At 42.0% G+C, this 21,991-nt stretch overlaps 1 protein-coding gene across 2 annotated transcripts in view; it reads right to left on the bottom strand.

Annotated features, from left to right (window-relative positions):
• The window catches only part of LOC119744316 (msx2-interacting protein-like), an 82,638-nt gene that overhangs the window by 19,031 nt on the left and 41,616 nt on the right, over positions 1-21,991 (bottom strand). For both annotated transcript variants that reach the window (XM_038220185.1, XM_038220186.1), the window contains exons 3-10: positions 17,003-17,679; positions 15,585-15,696; positions 11,659-11,747; positions 5,099-5,253; positions 3,711-3,836; positions 2,901-3,131; positions 1,892-2,013; positions 217-552 (exon numbers count right to left, since the gene is read on the bottom strand). In XM_038220185.1, coding sequence (XP_038076113.1) covers positions 217-552; positions 1,892-2,013; positions 2,901-3,131; positions 3,711-3,836; positions 5,099-5,253; positions 11,659-11,747; positions 15,585-15,696; positions 17,003-17,679 — 1,848 coding nt within the window. The remainder of the gene's footprint in view (positions 1-216; positions 553-1,891; positions 2,014-2,900; positions 3,132-3,710; positions 3,837-5,098; positions 5,254-11,658; positions 11,748-15,584; positions 15,697-17,002; positions 17,680-21,991) is intronic.

Here is a 21,991-nt window from a genome sequence, read left to right as displayed (position 1 = left end):
GAAATAAGTTTTCATTAGACAAAGTTTCAAATTGCAGTCGAAGAAATGGACGCACAGAACAGATGAAAACCGAGAGCAAGAAGTATTATAATCGCAGCTTGCAATAACAATAAGCCAAAAGTATCCCAGCTACGATATGCAATCATGGCAGTTTTCATTCATTCCATTGAGTGCACTGAACTGATCGCGGGGACCTCTGAAACGGCAAATGCGTACCTTTCTCTGGGACTGAGACTGCGACTTCTCTCTTTGTGCTGCTGCTCCCGCCTCTCCCGCTGGTGATACCCGTATTCTCGCAGCTCTCTCTCGTACGAATCCTCCCCGTCGAAGCCCGCGGCCCCGTTGTTTTCAGTGGCGTTCCCGCGTTCGGCTGGGCCAGCGCGGTAGAAGTCGCTGCTCCCCGTCTGGTTGCTGAAGAAGCGCTGGTCTTCACTGTTGCCGCTGCCTGCGAAGAGCGCTGAGGAACTGTGGTAGCTTGCCGGGGAGGTGTGGTTGCTCTGGGATCGGATGCTGCGACGGGACTGTGAGCTGCGTGCTGTACTACGGAATTCACTGCACAGAAAAAAAGTAACAGGGGAAAAAATAACACCGTTGCTGTTGAAACCACTCAGCCAGAGTCAAGTTACCATCCGGAAAACATTGACCTTTAAATCACCACGGTGACCTTGACCTTTGGACCCCAAAACCAATCCCAAGTTGCTTACTCCCAAGGGCAACCCTCTACCGAAGTTTCAATCCAAAAACAACATTTCTAACTCAAGTAATCATCCGGAAACTTAGCTGGATGTCGTAGGCGATGACAATACCCCTCCAGCCTCTCGGCTGATGGGTAAAAACAGAGACATACAATTCTATGCCATCTACTTGAAATTTAAATCTGAACAATCCCAAGCAAACTGATTTCATTTCCCAATAAATTCCAGTATCTGCTTCCTTACAACAGGGTCATACATATTTTTTTCCAGTTTTAAACAGATTTAACCCTCTGATTCTAACTTGGGTATTGATTCCGATTTGGGCACGTACGCAAAGTCCAACCAGGATCGTTGTCGACAAGATTATCCTTCATGCCACTTTAAGATTGGCTGAGATGATGTCACTGCTACTTCCTGTCCCTAAATGGTCATGACTCACACTTTGGCAAAGGAAATGACAAGCACAGACAGCGAAGTTGTGTCTGTTGAGTGTCCCAGGCACCCAAGCCATCCCACGCTATTTCTGAGATAGAACTGCTGGCCTCCACCCTACAGTCTATTGCATGTGACGTGACCTATAAACCAAACACACACCCATATGCTCCAGGGGCACTGGTGAATCTTCATAGTTAATACCCCCTGGAAAAAACTAACAGCCAACTGTTACCCGCTGTTATGTACATCAGATTCGAACCATCCAACCGATCCCGTTAGCTCGGTGGTCGAGTGGTAAGACATCTGCACTAGAAAGCAGGAGGTCGTGGGTTCGAGTCCCACCCGAGTGATTTTTTCCAACTTTCACTCGGGAGGTAACACACTGAGTATACAGTGTTTAAACGTCGGTGAAGCTCAAAACCTTATTTGAGCCAACTGTTGGCACTTGTTATTTGGAACATGCATAGCCCCCCAACAATGAAGTAGCTGCTTTTCAACAAGAGGTAACTTACAACCACCTTATAAACTATTCATAAGATGGAATTTGCATCGGGGTGACGTAAATTCAATATTGGGTTTTGCCCTTCACCGACGTACTTTCATAAATACTGTGGACTCAGTGTTGTCCGGTGAGATTCGAACCCACGACCTCCTGCTTACGACCAAACTTACCACTGGTGCAAAAATAAAACCTACGATTTATAACAAAGAAATCAGCACTTTGGTGCGGGTGTAAACTTCTTTTTTAGGTAGAGCCTTACCCAGGTGATTCCCGGAATCCGCGATCGTTTGGAGAGCCATCTCTTCCGTGGAAGGGGAGCTGGCCAGACTTGTCCAGGCGAGCGTAGAAGTGATTCTGGCATTCCCTGCTGGCGAAGTCAACCTTGATAAAAAATGAGACCAATACAGGGCTAGGATTTAGACCTCTGAAATATCCGCTTTCATAGTATGCTTTAAGTGAAGAGAAAAACAGCAGAATCCTATCCAAGAAATTGATGGTAAATAGAGCTGTACATTTTCGAATAAATTAGTATTGATTATTTGGATTTGCGTTCCATCGAATATTCGATTATCCGAAACACTCTGATCAAGTTTTACACACGCAACCTGGTAGCTACATGCAACGCTGGTCAGAAGTTGTACGCAAAACGCACCGGATAAAATGTGCATGCGGCGATCGATATTATAAACGGCTGGAGTGTTTTACTGCAGGAATTTATAAGTGTCAAGGGTTTTAACCAGCTGAAAGGATGGGAACATCAAACCACCGTCAACAAAAAAGAGGCCGTAACTTTACGATTAAAACAACATCACAGCCATGTGTATTTTGTATTTTTTTCCCCTATGAATATTTAAACCGGCAAAGAGGTATTTGAATATTCGGTTGATGATTGAATATTCAAATATTCAGTATATTCGGGACAGCCACGAATATTTAAACCGGCAAAGAGGTATTTGAATATTCGGTTGATGATTGAATATTCAAATATTCAGTATATTCGGGACAGCCCTAATGGTAAAATAATAAATCACACAGCTCTGTTGTCTTTTTCAGAATAAATGAGAAGCCTTGGACGTCATGTTCCTGAAGCAGACCTCTGATCTGTGTTCAGTTGGAATCTCCCAGGAAAGTCAGGGACCGAAAATGTCCAGATGCCAAAGCCGGAAATGAAAGCAAGATTTGGCCAAAATTCTTCAACATTTGGCCAAAAATTTCTCAAGGTGTATCTCAAAACTTTCCAAAGCTAAGATCAATCTGATTCCTGTTACCTTTGGCCGTCGGCCCGAGATGCGCGTGTTCTTCATGTCCTGCATGGCCTTCTGGGCGTGCTCAATGTTGTAGAAGAAGATGAGCGCGGTGCCCGTCTGCTTGTCCAGGCTGATGCGGGAGATGGGACCGTAGCGCATGTTGAAGAAGCGGCCGAGGTAGCTTTCGGTGGTGTTGGTGGCCAGGTTGTCCAGCCAGATGCAGTTGGTGGCCATGCTCTTGCCGAAGCCAAGCTGTTGAGGCAAGGGTTGGAAAGATCACAAAGAAATTCAAAATATAACAATAATGTGAATAACGACTATAAAGCTTTTTCATGTTGATAGGATCAGCAATGTGAGGAGTTATAAGCAATAATGAAAGGTTTGCGGAAACACCATGTGCGAATAATTTCTCAACTAAGAGAATGGTTCTGAGAAGAACCAGAGGTATACACTCGACGTTCCGGTCAGTATGCTCTGACCGTCTTCAGGAGAGTTATAAGCAAGCACCATTGTACATGTATCTGTATTGCCAGTTGTGTGCAGTCTTGAGGAGAACCAGTGAATATGATGTTTTGAACAGTGTGCTAAGATCATCTTCAGGAAAATTGCGCAAACTTTGCAAACTTTGCAAACCTAGTGTAGGGTTAGCAGTTTTGATCAACGAACAGCTCAAGACTGCCAAAGAAGTCAGGCAGTGCAGGGCACAGTTGGGGTAGTTTTGTGCAATCCAGTGTCTGTGAGGTTAAAAATTTGGGTGATCACCCTTTAACTCACACATTTTTGGAGGCTCGCTATGCAAAGAACACAAAAACAGGTTTCAATCAATGTTACCTTGACTTTGTTTTTGCCGACAATCTCTCCGTCCAGTTTCCTCCTGGCCCTCACCACGCTGTCGATGTCCGAGAACTGCAGGAAGGCAAACGGCTGAGCTCCTTGTGGCTTCTTGATCTCAATGTCCTGAAATGTGCAGCCATAAAAATATAATCATCAATTTGTGAAACTCTGCTATTTTAGAATAACTGGTGACTGTCTACAAATAAAGCCAACAATATCCTTCTTCAAGGTAAGTAAAAAAGAAAGAAAAGTAAAGTCTGTCACAAGCAAATGTGGCCCATCAGGCCGGCGTTTATCTCCAGTTTCAGTAGCATGAAACAACTGAGAATATTTCTATTCCCCCTGGATGGGATGCCAGTCCATCGCCGGTTACTCCCCAGCTAATGCCGGTACCCATTTATACTCCTGGGTGGAGAGAGGCAAGTGGGGGTGAAGTGGCTTGCCCAAGGACACAACACATGACCAGCAGCTGGATTCAAACCCCTGACCCTCTGATCATGAGTCACGAACCGTAACCCCTAGGCCACACTCCCCCTACTAGGTAAGCTGCAAGTTTAGTGTGATTGCCATTTTTTATGTTTTTCAACTTTGAAAAATCACACAAGTTACACTGCCTGATGTTCGATCCTAGCAGGGCTGTTTCTCACTGGCAAAATTCGACACATTATTGAAAATGTCAATGACATTAACCCTAATTTCCTTTGGTGTGTTAAAAATCTTATGAAAATTGGAGGATTCGGGACTGTTTGGGTTAAACATTAAATAAGATGTTACACTGTTGTACATTTTGCTTCCCCATACAGGGCGACCCCCCAAAAAGCTGTGCAAGCAGACATCTTTAAATTTCTCAAAAAGTATCCAACATCAGCATTTCATGTTGATGGAGTACATTGTTTTGTACTCCTGTGTATAATCACAGCAAAAATTTGATGAAAATCCATTCATGCAAACTAGAGATGCAACAGATTATAAATGGCAATGTGTTTTTCACCCGTTCCAATGTAATTTACACAGTTAATGAAAACGACCCATTGCAGAGTGCCGGTTGAGCGATTTCCAACGCAATGTCTAATTCCCATTGGAATGGTTGAAAAACACATCCCTTTATGATCTGTTACAGCTCTGGTTTGCATGAATGGGTTTCCATGACATTTTCACTTATTATACACAAGAGTATAATTAATGTGCTCCATCGAAATGAAATACTCAAGTTAGGTACTTTTTGAGAAATATAACGATATCTGCTTGCACAACTTTTTTGGGATCACCCTGTATGTCAATTCAAAGTGGAGGTTCTGTATTTCCTCTTAGAAATACGACACTCGAAGTCTTCAACCACACCTCTACTCAGAAATTAAAGCACTCCATGTGAGGTTGGCACTCACCACAATGTCGCCAAACTTCTGGAAAGCGTCCTTAAGCTCCTCCCTCGTGATGGTACGGTCCAGGTTGCCTACGAAGAGTGTCCTGGTAGCCCGGGGATGAAACTCATCCAGCTCCTTCTCGTAGTACCGGACGTCGCTGTCGTCAACGCCAATCTCTGAGGAAGGGGGAAGGATGAAATCACACAGAAATTCAAACAAAGAACTAAAAGGCCAGCAGCCCACTGTAAAAAAAATGTGATGAAGTCCTCACAAGTCCTCAGAAGTCCGCACAAGTGCGCAATGTCCCAAGCCCTTAAAATTCCCTACAAGTCCTCAAAAGTCCCCACAAGACCTCAAAAGTCAACACAGGCCCTCAAAAATCCTCATAAGTACCACAAGTCCTGTAAATTCCCCACAAGACAATCAAAACTCGTCCACAAGTTATTCACAATATTATAAAATCCCCACAAGTCCTCAAAAGTCCCCACATGTCCTCGTAAGTCAATCTCAACTCATCCACAAGTCATTCAATCTCAAGTCAAGTCACAAGATATTCAAAGGAATGTTTAGTTTCCTTTGTCAATGTTTTCTCCTGTTCCTTGTGACCCAACAAATTATTGACTTGTCACATGACTTGTGATGAGGCTGGAGATGGACTTGACTTTGACTATGGTTCTGAGGACGTAAAAGTAGACAGAAGTCAATCATGTGGTGCCAGTGCCTAGCATTTACACACACACACATACAGACGTCCTGAATGGTTGCCTCAACTTCTGAGGACATTTACACCTATGTGCAAGCAGAAGAGATCATCTCAATCACACACATTTGATTTGTTTCATTGTTGAAGCCCGAACTAGATTTGGGCCCTTAAGAGGGAAGACCCAAAACAAACAGACATGTTTTGTCTTCTGAATAGAGTTGACAAAACAATTTGAATACAAACATTGGATTATACTTAACACTAGCACTCAATTCTTTGTCAGTATATACCGGTAATATGCTAGGATTCTACTGTGGTTGTTGGAACGATTCCGAGCGTGAATACTTGAATTCGTTCCTGATTTCACTGGCATATATCCAGCTGAATGTTATATGAGTGCCTCTCCTGCAATGGGGGTCATCTTGGGGCAAAGTATGCAGGGGTTATCTCTGTGATAACATTTCGCGCAGGAAGGGCCTTCAAAACCTTCAATGGAATGCCTGTGAATCTAGAAACTAAAAAGCTCCATTGGCGATCCCCAGGATACAAAGACAAATCAAACCAATTTGTGAGCATACACTGAAGTGCAATGGGCAGCACCAACACATACAATAACATGTTCTTACAATGTGAAACTGCTTCAATGTTTTAATGTTTATTTCATCTGGTATGTAGATGGAAAAAGAATGGAAAACCATGACGGAAAAGATGAGAGAACAAATCCAGTTGGAGCCTGAAGGTTTACCCACAGAAACTGACTAGCCAGGATAACAAACATTCTTGGAATCAAAGTACTTCAAATTCTAATCATCCCACATCAAAATCTTGAGACATTAGTAATGCGGTCTAGCATATAGACTTCAGTGTATTATCGTCTCAAATTGGTTCTGTGGTTTCCTCATGACGTCCCACACATCTCACCCTAAAGTCCTCCGTAATCTTTAGCACATTTTGTTATCGGGAGAGAAGCAATGGGCGTAAACATACCATACTAATTTCCCTCCTGATAATTTTGGTCCGTTATCTGCAACCAAACAGATCCAGTTCTTCCTCATTTTAAGAGCAAAATTTTTTTTAAAAGGTCAACGGTATCAGCTTTCAAAATGCGGTTTCGGAACAAATTTGTTTCCAATAGCAAACACACAAATTTTAAGATTGTCCGGTTTCAAACGCAGTATCTCAAAACACTCAAAATCTGTGTGAAACCCTCCCTCTCTGGCTGGCAATTTCAAAAAGGTCAGCCCAGCAGTCAGAATAAATCAAGTGACTGTTTTTAAACAGTTGAGTGCTCCCTGCCTTCATAAAGCAGGACTGACTGGCTGTGATTGTTATGAAACCTCATATAGCTGTGATTTGACAGTAGGAGATTGATAAGCCGGCTGTGCCTACCAGTTGCCTGCTTTTGTCTGTTGATGGAATTTGAATGTCACAGTTCCTACACGAAATGTGATCTGATTGTTGGTGACTAGCCTGTGTATAAAAGGTATGGCAGGGGAACAAGGTTGAATTTTGACTGTCTGTGACTGGTTAAAAGTGTTTAGAAGACAAGTACATGTAATTATTATTATTCCCACATAGTGCACATGTACATGTATGATTGTCAAAGACAATTAAAGGAGCCCATCCAAGCTTTACCCCAACCAATCCACATAAACTTCCCGGCAGCTAGAATTGCATTTTCCAGGTCTGTGCCGATTATACCAAATATTCGAATAGTCGAGTATCTATCGATTCAAATATTCAAAATTTAAGCGAGCTCGAGAAGATGATGAAAAAGGTACAAGTCCTGTGGTTTTACTGTACCACACATTTGTTGAATGCCAATTTGCACCACATAATCTGAGAGCTTCCATGATAAATATTAGCTCAAGTTTCTTCTTTAAGTTTGTCAAATATCAGCCATTCTGCTACCGGTTCTTTATATTATTCCAAATCCCAACACTCAACTTTTATATTATTCCAAATCCCAACATTTGACTTTCATATTATTCCAAATCCCAACACTCGACTTTTATATTATTCCAAATCCCAACATTTGACTGTTATATCATTCCAAATCCCAACATTTGACTTTTATATTATTCCAAATCCCAACATTTGACTGTTATATCATTCCAAATCCCAACATTTGACTTTTATATTATTCCAAATCCCAACATTTGACTTTTATATTATTCCAAATCCCAACATTCGACTTTTATATTATTCCAAATCCCAACATTCGACTTTTATATTATTCCAAATCCCAACATTCGACTTTTATATTATTCCAAATCCCAACATTTGACTTTTATATTATTCCAAATCCCAACATTTGACATTTATATTATTCCAAATCCCAATCATCGGCCAGTTTCGGCTGGCTCAAGTTAAGCTTTGATCAGTGAATTCAAAATCGAATATTTGAATATTCTATCAAGTCCAAGTCGGAATAATCGAATACTAAAATTATTCGGAAAAAGCGCGGCCTAAGGATTTTCCATCCCTTTATTTCCCACATCTCTCTATGGAGCGTATCAGGCCCAAACCCACACATTCAAATACAGCCTAGCCTCCGTGTGTTGATAAACAGACGTCTCAATTACTGGGAAAGTTACACTACGGATGACCTTTACGGAAACCTGGAGGGGAGCCCGCACATTATGGAGTTCCTGCTTGGGCGTGGAATATACATGTATACAACTACAGCCCACGCCAAACAGCCCTGCAATTACGTATGCAGGACGCAAGTCTAAATGTCAGGCTTTTTATAAATACTTCATATCCGAGATGCCATTTTCGTTGGGTCTTCTACCGTAGACCACTTAAATTATTCATATGAACACTTCATATTCACAAAGTGATCCTTTCGGGTAGTAAGATATTCGGACAACATCCGCTGTGAATAAATTCAGGCAAGCATATTAACATTTTGAGGCTTTTGAAAATGTGAATGTGCCACAAACATACATGTACTGTGGGTGGCCTGTGCAATCAGAATTTTTTGATTTTTTTTTTTAAATTTCATGCAAACCTGCAAAAGGCACAGCAGTCCAGTTTATTATGTTTTTAAAAGCCCTTTGGGAATACAAAGTGGTTTTTAAGAGTATTATTTGATAATTCTGACCCACAAAAATCTGAAACCAAAATTTTCAAAATTCTTGCCAATTCAATCAAAGCCAGCTTTTTTGGATCATCATGCACACAAAACTCTTACAAACATAAAACTACAGTGGCTTTCATTTAATCATCAGAAAATCTTTCAGCAGGTCGACCAGGGCAATTATCAAAACTATGACTTCGGAAACCAAACCGTGCGGGGACCCGGACTATTTGGGGCTGTTTTTCTTGGTATCGCAGACCGAGCGCCAGTCCAGCCAGTTGGGGAGTTACATGTAACAACCAAATATGGTAGAACTATATTACACTGCACACTGCAGCCATCTGGTAGTCATATAATCCTGGTACTATATCACCGTATTTTTTTTTTTTTAGATTAGAATGACAGACTAGTGCCTGTATGTCTGAGTGCGATCCCTGAAGAGGGCTGGTTAACATTATAAATGTGCAAGGACTAAGGAGCTGACGCAGAGTCTGAGGATTTTAAAGGTAGAGTAGTAGGTTTGCTTGTCCAAAAACACAACACCAACTGTGAGTATTGTGGCAGTGCAATTTTCAGAAACCAACTGGTGTGGTTTTATTTTTCAAAGATTGGGTACTCTGGAGGTTTACAAATAGAAAATGCAGTCTCACTGCTTATGTCATACATGTATGTATCATTGTTAAAGGTACAGTGCATCGCCTGTATATATGTGCATAATGTTCGTTTGAATTGAAGCAACAAAAGTGCTCATATTTTGTGAAAACGGAAATTTCGAACGATGTGTCTTTAGAGGCATCGTTGGAGAGGCCTTCATTCATTGTTTTCTTCAAAATGACAGCTTGCCAGAAAGAATAATTTCACAGGGTGTTTTGTGCCTATTACTATTTTTCAACCAAGTATGCTTTTCAACAATAATTACATCAGTTACTTTTTGGATAGCTGCAAATGATGGACTGTAGCTTAAACTGTGTCTCATCATGAAAGGCATATAATGTCCACATTTAAAGTCAATGTAGCATTTCTTTTTAATACTTTTAACCCTAACTCCCTAGGGGGTGTGCAAAATCGTATTGAATTTGGAGGATTCAGGACTGTTAGGGCTATTATTCAAAAGTAGGTACTGTGTTTACATTCAATAATAATTACAAGTTCAGCACCTATAGGTATCAGACTTTAAAAAAAAAAAAACTAAAGAAAAGGATATTTTGTGACACAGGCTGGTTGACTGGACAGAATATCCCATTTTCCCCCCATTTTTTTTAGTGAATACAGACATTTTTTTATGTCTTGCAATTTCAAACAGCAAATTGAAAACGCCAACAACCTCAATTTTATAACACCACAACCAATACTACAAAACCCAATCCCGATTGTACATTTCATAGACGGTCCCCTAACACTGTGTTTCAAATTTCCTATTTCTTTTTTTAATACTTCTGGCCAAAAAAAAAGCCAGGTCCCCTTCCCCTAACTATTTTATTCCCCAGGGATGAAAGGAAGAGCTGAAGGAAGCACTCTATTAGTACGCCAGAGGAACTGGGAAAAAGGAACGGACTAGAGAGGAACTGGCTGGCCAGGGCTGGGGTTATACAGGGGGGTCAATGAGGGGTGCTGGCTGGGTCCCCATTGGGGTGGGTAGGATTATATATTCGACAGGATGCACATTGCTGGAGGGGCGACTGGGTCCTACAGTCTTGGTTCATTTCAAAACCCAGACCTGAACTAAACTTGGGCCTGGGTTGACTCAAGTGATTGTGGCTTGTTGCACGTTAGGTAACGGCGCTGAGGCAGAGTTGCTGGGACTGGCAGCCGGCCGGAGGCGGGCAGGTTCAATGTTAGTCCAGACTCACAGCCTACGCTTCTCAGGTTAGAGAATTTGAGACTAGCCAGGGAATCAAGGCAGGAAGCAAGTTATGCTCCCTTGTGATTCAAACACAGGACCACTGGCACATATATATATTGTACATGTACATTACCAGTGGGGATAGCACACTGATTCGTGCGTGTGCTTATTTCCGACATTAATGTATTCCCGTCGTCTTTCATACAGTGCAGATTTCAGGATCCTTTGAAGACATGTGTACATATTAATTCAACATGATATGTGGAGATGCAAACCATCTGAACTACTGTTGAAGACTTGCGTCGCCACAAATTCATTCCGTCTTCCCCTCCGATACATGCAAACAGCCTGAAATTGCGCACCTAAATCGCGCCCAATTTTAGGCGTCAACGTTTCAACACCGACACGTACACGTATCGGCATGTGATGCTCGTGTACTGATGCTATGGCTTAGTACCCCTCAACGGTTGCAAACGGAGAGTTGGGGGGTAACCGCTGGGAGGATCATTCGAACGTACTGCCGACGGCGACTGGCGCTCACGCAAAGACGCGAAGTGTGTGCGCACATTCAGAATAAGTCCTACGTGCATCACACAATTTGCACACGAACCAGTACATTCACGCAGGGGTCCCTCCCAATGGGGGTCTCAAAAGTGGTCACAAAGCGCCCTCTACTGTCCATGCACGGAGTCTATATACTTGAAAATCCAACACATATAGCATTCTACATGTACATAATATTAAACCCTATGGCGTCCCAATTCTATTAGATTATAGAGTGTGCCATAGGTTTACTGCAGTGATGGATCTCTACGGATCTCATGAAACTACTTTGTAAAATTGCCAAGCAAGGAAGTTAGGTTGAATGTAACTGCTGTCACTCATCCTCCCTTACCTAAGCTCCACCCTCCTCTACCCCTCCCCCTCCTTAATCACATCACAGTATATCTTACCAGGTCCGTCCCATGTCGACAGTTTCATCTCACAGCCGAAGAAGAGTTTTCCTTTCGACGCTGCCAGGGCTTTCTCCATGTCTTCCGTTCTGTGGAATGAGAAGCAGAAGAAAAGACTCCGTGTGATGAAGGAAAGATTTTCAACCACTTTTTTAGCCGTGACATTTAAATGTATAGCAGAGACTTTGGTTTCAATGTCACTTGACTGTAAGCATAAGACTTCACATCCAAATACAGATTTTAACGATCAGTAGCCAACCTCAAGATTTTTTTGATTATCTTTTTTTTTCCTTCTTCTTTCTATATTAAGTACAGAAGACTTACAGCATTAACTGAAAATGGGTGGGTACCTGTATCTGTGATTCAACACTTTGTATTGTCATGGGTCTGGGAACCAGATGCAGATTTTTTTCAGAAGTAAAGTTGTAAGGCTTTTTTTGGAGCTTAATGTCAACTTCTTCTTTTTCTTTCGGCCCCCAAAGAGTGATATTTAACCTGTGCCATTAAAAGGCTACAGGGAACTGAAGGAGCAGCCCACCTATTGACCCATCGCCATTTGCAGGTTAGCCACGCCCCTTACAACCCTATGGAATTTTGTACATTAAGTTTTGTTTGTCTCAGATTTTGTGCATTCTGCTTCCATTTGTATATCATGTGATTGGACAATTATTTCACAAGCTTCGATGACACGATTCTACCGCGACGGGTTAATTTTTTTATGCTCAGCCCCCCCCCCCCCCAAAAAAAATCATAAAAATTTGCTTTTCATATTTTTTGCTTTCTGTAATCAAGGTTTCCATGTTGTTGTTTTTTGAAAACAGATCCAGCTTAAATTAAACAAAAACAAAAATCAGTCTAGAGCTGTGCTTGACAAAACAAAACTTTAATGACATCATTAAAAAAAATATGCTCTTCAATCACATCTAATGAAATTTGAAACAGAGAACGGTTGAGGCTGGAAACAATTTTCGAAATGAGTCGAGTGAGGATCCAGGAATATCAGAGAAAAAAAATGTAGGTCGATACATGCATGGGAATGTAGCGTTCCGCGTTGCGCAAGGTCTGTCTGGCATTTGGGGACATCACACGCTCCGCCGCGCCAGAACGGCAACTGCTCGTTTGTCATCTCGCTTTTTTTTTTAATATGCAACTAGGGCAAGGTTATTAATTCGTGCGGAACGAGGCAAACAAGTAGGGGGGGGGGGGGTAGTGGAGGGAGGGAGGGGGGTTCGATCTCCAGGGCAGTGGTGGTGGAGATGGGGGGGGGGGGGACAAGGGAGGGTGGGGAAGGAAAGAGAGACGATTTGATGCCTAGGATACGTTTAATTTAATTACGCCATCCTCTCGTATCGAACATTCTGGTTACAGCATTTCCAAGAGACTGAAATTGTTTCGGAGGGCTGGAGTAGGCACCATGCGAGCGTAAGAAAATAGTCCAGCGATTGAAATCCATTTGCACAGTAATGGAAAGAACGGAATGTTATAATTTTTTTTTTTTTTCCTTTTGGAATGGGGTCCGGACACGGTCACATTGGTGAAACGAGGGCAAGGCTATTGTTCATTGCTTCTAAACTAGACTTGTGTTTTCTCAAGGAAGAGATAAAAGTCTGAAACTGGAGCAGTAATGGTCCTCGTTTAATGCATATCTTCGTATCGCTATTTGATGGAAGAGTTGAACCACGATGGTTTACTTTTTCCAATTTGAAACAAAAAAGTTACTTTATTTCTGCTTAAATGCTCGGCATATGGCTGTTTTGCATATCTTCGTGAAGTGGGGATTACATGTCATTTTCTCCACACAATTTAATCATTGTAAGTGACAGCTTACACGTTTGTCAATTAATTTATTTGTGCACATCTTGATTGCTTTGCTGTACATTCGAATAATTTTGAGGCTCATCAACTCAAAATCTAGAAAATTACAAAACGTTTAAAAAAGACTTAGCAGTGGGTGCTACAATGATTTTGCTATCACTCACACCACATGCACCACTGAACTTGGGGGTGAGCAGTGCGTGTATTGAATATTTTCGTACGCAATTACGGCGATGTGATAACGACATGAAATATTCAGGACGCTCATCATGCAGCAAGCAAGCAAACAAGCAAGATGCAATTAGGACTTTTCATCCCAGCGTCCTCGTGTGAATGGCGGCGCATTCTAGAAGAACTGCGGTGCTGCAAAGCCCAGGATTCGGCCTTTCGTTTCTACTTTTTATTTGGGGGGGGGGGGGGGGGGGAGGGCTGTGCAGCGACACACTGCAGGAAATCTGACCCATTTTCCCCCGCGGCTGATTTGCCGGGTTTGAGTATTATTGAAGAAGCCGGGGGAAAGGCGAATGACGCACGGGGCTGCAGATTCAGCGGGGCTGCAGATTTAGCGGGGACGCGGGCTGGGAATTATCATAAAAAGACGAACTGGCATGCATACAATGCTGGCCACAACTGCCAGCCCTGAAAACTCAATTAACTCAGAGAAGGAGGCTGATTGTAGATAACAAAAGGGGGCCAGGATATGCTTGTTTTCCATTTCGGGGAGGGGGAAACAGGATTTCCCGAATTTAGAGTTTCTATTCAGATTTTGATTTAATTTCAAGTATGTGATGACAAGGTCATTTATTCATCAAATTTTATTTACGTTCATGTATTTTTACCACAGCTGGGGATACTGTGTAAGAAATTGTTCATTTACGCATTGTTTATAAAAGTCTGCGTTGAAAATCCGCGAGGATGACAAAACACTTTTCTTCATTTGTAAGGGGACGAGTATGAGATTTGTGGAAATTGTTCTCAACTTACTTCAAAGGATGCACCACTGCATACAAGATATGAATTGACCCGTTTCAGTGAAATCCCAGACTATTTTTTTATTCAATAAAGGAATTCATTCAATTTTCAACGTGTTTCGAATTTGAGCGAAGAATATTTTCCCGCGGAAGATCAATGTAAATTGTATAGGCTGTTCAAGGAAATACTATACTCTACCAGTAGATGCAATTTACTTGGTCAGATATGATTTTCAAGACAATTCAAGAGGTGAAAGAACGAGTCTGATGTGTACATGTACATGTTCAATGTACATGGCACAAGTTTGTTAGATTCCGTTTTTTGCAACAATGTGTAACGTATTAAAATAATGCAAAAATCAGAGTTGGGTTTCTGGAAAAAAGAATTTCTGACCAGCTCTACTGAGATTTCTGAAATGACCCCCCTCCCCCAACACACAAAAAAAGAAGCTGTTGACAGCAGCTCACAATCCGTTCAGTGAGCGAATTAAGATCCGTGACCTGCTGCAATGACAGAAGAGATAACGTTACCCATTTACAGTAATTAGTGATATGTGTGTGTGTGACGATAATGTGGCAAGATCAGTGTTGACTACATGTACTTTCACCACGGTATTAGCCTATCGCGGTAGAATTGCGTCAACGCAGCTTGTGGAATATTGGCCAATTACATGATATACAAATGCACGCAGAACGCGCAAAATCTGAGACAACCAAAACTTAATGTACAAAAAATCCAAAGGGTTGTCTAAGGGGCGTGGCTAATTCGCAAACGGCGATAACGTCAATTCTGCGCGCAACACGTAACACCTCCCTAACTGGTTTACGCCACTTTCTGAAAACGTGCTGGCAAGTGGACATTACCAGCAAGTCGGATTAACTTCAGATGTATGAAATTATGGCCGAGGTAACTTATTTTACTCATCATTTACACACACAAAATAAAATTTGAGCTCCACAGACCCCATGTGGGGAATTTGATATAGAACGCATTACTGGGGTCGAACCGTGCTTACGCACTAGTAGTGGTGGGATTTAAATCTGGATTTTTTAAAATTCGGTTTGAATTCCGCCATTCAGTTTCGATTTGGGAAACTGGATATTCGAAACCCATCTTTGAGATACAAAAAATAAAATCACCTCTTGAAGAAGACGATGCCGGCTCTCTCATCTCCCGTGCCGTGGACCGTCACCGCGGTAACCTGGCCGTACTTCTTGAACTCGTGAAACAAACCATCCTTGATACTCGTGTCTATCAGACCAGGGTGTAAAACATCATCTCAAGTAAACACATGCACTTGTAAATGAAACAGAAATCATGAATCCAATTATATCTCAATGCTACCTTGCTGTACTGTTGCTTAACAGCAGACCAGGTTGAAGTGTTTTTGCTTAATTAAAGTCTGTTCACACTATCACAAATCTCAAGATACACGTAGGACAAGTGTCAAAATATGGTAATTTTTTTTCACCTGACCTCAGTTGAACCCCACCGATCAAGGGAATGAACTATTCACATGGTGGAATTTTTTCTTTTTTTAACAAGGGTCGCTTGTTAGTTGCTTTGATAATAGATTCGTGTTGAGATTTCAAGTGCTGATCTCATACAGAGTCGATTTCAATTTGGCTAGAAAACGCCTTCTCTATCTTAATCATGAATTGAAATGTAAAATGTTCCCAACTTTTCTCAAGGGTTTGTTCCAATGCCAAAGATTTTTGGTGGTATGTAACAATCCATCAAAGTCTCAAACAAGGTTCAACTTTTTTTTTAAACTTGGGACCCCTGTCCAAAATGCAGTGTGAACGGTCTACAAGTTTGACCCAAGGTGAATCCAACCCAAAACGCCTCAAGACTACGTCAGTGTGAAAAGCCTTGACTACTCTTCCATTTAATTAAGAGCCAACTCCAGCTGACACCAAAAGCCAATGGGCACCACCTGTGGCCAATCAATACAGGTGCATTGCCATAAACAGTCAAAAGCCTGTTCTTCTTTTTTTAAGCTGGTTTAAAAATACCGACGGGTGTCAGTCCGAGGTCAGGGCAAGTCAGCGCAAGGATCACTCAAAGTTCCGTGTTGCAAACATGTGAGCGCTAAAATGGGGCACAAAATTGCCCAAATGAACCCTGCCACCTTTCTTGTCTTCACCGATCTCTCTCTCTCTCTCTCTTTAACACACATTTATTGACTTGGGTACCCAATACCATGTACCCATTTCCTGGATGTCGCTGCCAGTATATTTCCATGACGTTGCCGCTGGCCGGAATAGATCCATTCAATGCATTTCAGAAAAATCCAGAGCCCACAATGGAAGACGATACCGATGACAATCCGTGTGAGGGTTTAGGTAGGGAATCAACCATTAACCACAAGAGCGTGTTGGAAATGGTCGAGCCCAGAAATAAACCAACACAATATATATACTTCCTGCGAAGGGTGCACGACTTTAATATCATCCAAGGGTGGGTAAATCCAGGCTAGGTGTATATTTTTTAATATATATTCCTCCCGTGGGGTGATATATTCCAGATTTACTAAGAAACTCCCAGTGACACGTACCGCTGGATCTCGTGGGCAAGTTCCTGACGCAGAGTCCAGCCGCGTTCTTGGAGCCAGCCGAGCTGAGTGTGTTCTCCGTGTTGCGGCTCTCCCTGTCGCTCTCCTTACTCCGCGACCGTCGTTCCCAGTTCTCCTCGCTGGGGGCGCCCCCCTGCGAGATGCTGCTGTCCGAGTCCGAGCTCTGGCTGCGACTGTGTGGGGATCGGCTCAAGGAGCGACTCAGGCTCCTAGAGTGGGTGGCCGAACCCGAGTGTGGGGACCGGCTGGTGGCAGTTTTAGCCGACCCCGCCCGACGGGCGGGCTTACGCTGCCGGCTCCGCCCTTTTCGCGAAGCCCCTGAGTCCGAGTACGAGTCCCCGTCGACCCGTGAGGAGGACGACGACGTAAACTGGTCCCTTAGGAAACGATAATCCTGGTCCGATTGCTGGGTGGAAGGCAGCGGCTGGGGCGGGTCAAAGTTTGTCTCGCCGGTCCCCCGCGCACTACTGTTGCTGCTGGAATGTTGATAGTAGGTGGTGCCACGATTGTACGTTCGATCTCGTGGCCGATCGCGATATGAAACGGGTAAACTTTCCTCCTCGTGGTATGTTCCCGAGTCCCTGCCATAGTGTCTATCATATCCACGGCTGCCGTATTCGTAAGTGGATCCAGGGTGGTCGTATCTGTCATCTAATGATCTGCAAACAAAAGAGAGAGAAAAGGAATACAACAAATTTAATCAAATGTTGCAGACAAGATGATCTGAAGTCTTGTACAGCAGAGTAGAAAGCAATGGCAACAAAAATCACAGTATATCCAACCAGACACTACAGAAGTCATGTATTGCATTGAGCAATGGCATTTCTTCAATCAATTTGTACAGAACATACAACCAAAAAGGGGGTGTGTTCAGTAGAGTGCTAATTGTTTCGGTTGCAGTGTTGTAAGAACCGGTTTTTCGCAGGCATCAGAATTTGACATAGAGTGCAACTCCACGACATGTAATTGATACCACAAATTTTTAAAAAAATATTTATAGTCCTTTTTTTTTTTTTTTTTTTTTACATACGCACGCAATATTTCCCGAGGAACACATGTACATGTATTTAAACTGCGCTTTTACACATGTACAAGTTTGCAAGCCAAAAATGCAATCTCAATTTTATTTAAGTGTTTAAATGTTGCCCACGCACGATGCATCGTCATGTAAATGATTATTTGGAGATTTTTAATTTGGCGCTTTCAGAAATGATGAGACGAGGAAGTCACTTACGCCCGCCCCTTGATGTTTCGACCAATCACACCTATTTCTGCGCAACCGAATGCCCGACAAAAGTCTGCCATACCGGTATGTGCACTCACAATGTAGGCATACACATGACGCGCGGAACTGGAACACGAAGTGTGACATGGGGAAACTCATCTGTGGAAAGTGGGCGGGGCTAATGTGGCTAAATCTGGAACACCCCATTGTGTTGGTAAAACCCCCCCCCCCCCCCAAAAAAAATCCCCGGAAGACGAGGACAGTGCCCCTCGGAACATTATTGGCTCCCGTTGTTTACCCACTGGGTCATAGTATGCAAGGTTTTTATTAAATTTCTGGCAGCATTTTCTGGTTTGGAGGCTGCATGAAGCCCCTTATTGCATTTTCAATCACCGCGTCACCTTCAATTTAGAATCGGTAATTAAAATCCTTGTCTGGAGCACCATGGGGGAGTGGCTGGGAGATGAACGCAGGCAATCTCGCAATTTTATTAATTCCAAACTTTTTTTTTTCCTTTTCTTTTTCGATCAGGCTTTTTGGAACTTGCAGATATTCTTGAGGGGAACTCATGTGTTCAGTTATATCTGCAGTGCAAGCGTTACATAATCAGCAAGGACGAAGTAGGGATAATTATGTAATACATTTTAGTGGCCATCCGTGACAACTTTGATAAAGAGGGTTGTGTAGATTTTCTGGATATGCCATCAACAAACTATAACTATCATTTTGCAACAAATAACATCTTTCTAAAATGAAATTCTACAAGTTTAATTATTTACATGTAAACTGACCTCATAAGGGTGAAGCTATGATATCGTGCCAGTATAACTATAAAGAAGTTAATGTATGCCATGTTTCGTTATCCTGAGGGCCATGTTTTATTGTTCACGATTTCGGTGACAACCACGTGCGTGATAAAACAGTATTAGTTGGGTACACAAACATACAATGTATCTTAGGCCATCTTTCTTGTGATCCTTGAAATTGTACAGCAGGCTACACTAAAATGTATACATGTTGAATGAATTCTTGCTAAATTTATTTGTGAATTGTATTCATAGAAACTGTGCTTGCTTACTGTTTCAATTTGATTGAAATTGTGATGGGGCCAGGTGTGAGTTATCTGATTCAAACATTTCAGTGCTTTAGTTTGAAGAACTTGGTGAAAATATACAGTTCAGATCTCAGGATCTCGACGAATACTGCTTCCGTTCAACAAACGAAACACAGGAATCCAATTTGTGAGTCCGTTTTCGGACCGTGGAATATTCCACTGCATCTACCTTTGACATTTCCAACGCTACACATTGACAAGAGCGGATGCGCCAGCACACAGGCCCCGTTCACAATATAAAAAAAAACCCGGTATACTGCTGTCGGCAAAATCAAGTGTCCTCGCACTCCTCGGCAGCCTGGCCGGGCAGAGTCGGCCAATCCACCCCGGGGAAATGTGGCAAAGCCTGCAGATCGATCCGGGGCCAAGGCAATGATGATGTCCTGTTCAACCGAGCCAGCGATGCCACCGTCACCTGAAACCACCTTCATTACAGGGAACTCTGTTTTCTTTCTTTCGCCGTTCTTTCCCCCGCGTCCGTCCGTTTCCTTCTGTGGAAAACTTTGCCATATGTTGCAAAAGCAACAGTGGTTTCTAAGCCCCATCTTCCGTTCCAATCTCATCTTTTTTCTTTGGGGGGGGGGGGGGGGGGGTAAGTCTCTTCAGGTTCAATCACCTAGGGCCGAAACCACAAATCGGATTACATTCAACCTCTAGCTTTCTCTTCCAAGGGTTTGCGAATTAACTGAGTCTTATTTTGCAATCATGCGGCAAAGCTTATTTGTTTTTCGAGTCCGTTTCTTTCTTTAATCTTCCTTCTTCATCGCAGCCTTCTGTTTAACTATAAAACAGCAGTTACATGACTGTTAAAGCTAACGATGAAATTCTCAGTCCATGCTTTGAATTTACAGTACACACACACAAAAAAGGTAACAATTTACATGTGACATTTAGCAAGAAAGAGTTTATCAGACACTTTCTTCCGCACATGTAATGGTCAACCATCATGTATGCAGCATGGGGTTCATTATTGATAATTCTACGAATATGCAACAAACCATGACAGATGGATTTGGACTGCAGTCTTCTTAATCACACTGGTGATTATCTATGCACCTACATGTGCATTTATGCACCTATACATGTGCAGGTATCTACACCTACATGTGTATCAATGCACCTATACATGTACCGGTATCTACACCTACATGTATATCAATGCACCTATACATGTACAGGTATCTATACCTACATGTATATATCAATGCACCTATACATGTACAGGTATCTACATGTACATGTATATCAATGCACCTCCATACCGTGCATCTTCATGTTATGTACCTTCATATTAATTATTATGTACCTATAAATACATACATGTACACAATGTTTGTGCATGAACCATGGCAGGAAATGTGCAACATTCAGTGACATGTACATGTACATGTACATGTACATGTTCATTGGCTATACAGTAGACCACATGTGGAGGAATATAAAAAACACACGAGTAGACGGATGTGACTTAGAAGGATGTGACTTAGCATTGAATTTTGTAAACATTCAGCAAACACTTAAAATACCGTTCAAACCATTTCACAAGGGACGATGCCTGCAAACCATGTCTGCAGACCGGCGTGATTGACATGATAAATCGACAAGGATTGACATAATAAATAGCGGGCAGTCATTAAAAAAGTACAAACTTAATTACGTTTACCCCAGCACTGCGGTGATTCTATACGGTTTTATAAATTAAATAGGTTTGAAAACATCATTCATTATTTGGGTTATGCATGTTAGGAAGATCGCGTGAATGTAGGTTCATTTTTCATAACTCGGATTTCGTTTCAACGTTAAGGACATCTGTACACAGATTTGGGAATTTTTTTTTAAAACATGTAAACCTCACATGATTTATGATCTGTGGCAGTGTGGATCTGAACATGTAAACAAAGGTAACACGAGCTTTTCTTCTGTAATACACGTATATCCCACACATATACCGTGTTTTGCAACAAGGGTTACACATGTACATGTATGTATTGTAAACTACACGTGTACTGGCCTATATTACATATTGTACCACATGGACTTTAAAAAAAATATATGTCTATATATGTACAGTATGTAAATGTGTAAGAAACACTAATGTCGTCCATACACTATGCATGTGACATCCACAATGTATTTTAAGTGTCCCAATAAACACGGACTTAAAATTGTATGCAACACAATTTGCACACTGTATGTTAATGTACGCTACGAGAATTTTATCTCCATTCTGTAACAACAATGGTTCATCATCCTATTCTTTTATCACGAGCAAATATTCCAATATGTAATCCAAAATCTTGGCTTATCAGCAAGCTTTGCCCTATATATACAACGCACACAAAAAACCCACACAATACAATCCCTACACCGCAAGCTAAAAAAAACACTTGCCCTGCTGCATTTCATTAATACCCAAGTTCCACGTTGACAATTCGGTCTCGGTCCCTTCCCAGGTTGGCCAATAATAATCAATAGCTATGTGCGTCAGCAAGAACCGGGCATCATGTGATGTTGACACGCTGCCAAGGTTTATAAATAATCTTTTACTCGGTGTGCGTGTGTGAGAGGCGGTTTAGGGCTCCGTGTAATAAAGGGCAAATCTAATCTGTGTAGTAATTTTCCATCCGAGCAT

The sequence above is a fragment of the Patiria miniata genome, unplaced genomic scaffold (genome assembly GCF_015706575.1).
Source record: "Patiria miniata isolate m_02_andy unplaced genomic scaffold, ASM1570657v1 HiC_scaffold_7, whole genome shotgun sequence".
NCBI lineage: Eukaryota > Metazoa > Echinodermata > Asteroidea > Valvatida > Asterinidae > Patiria > Patiria miniata.
This window is presented reverse-complemented; position numbering and strand designations above follow the sequence as displayed.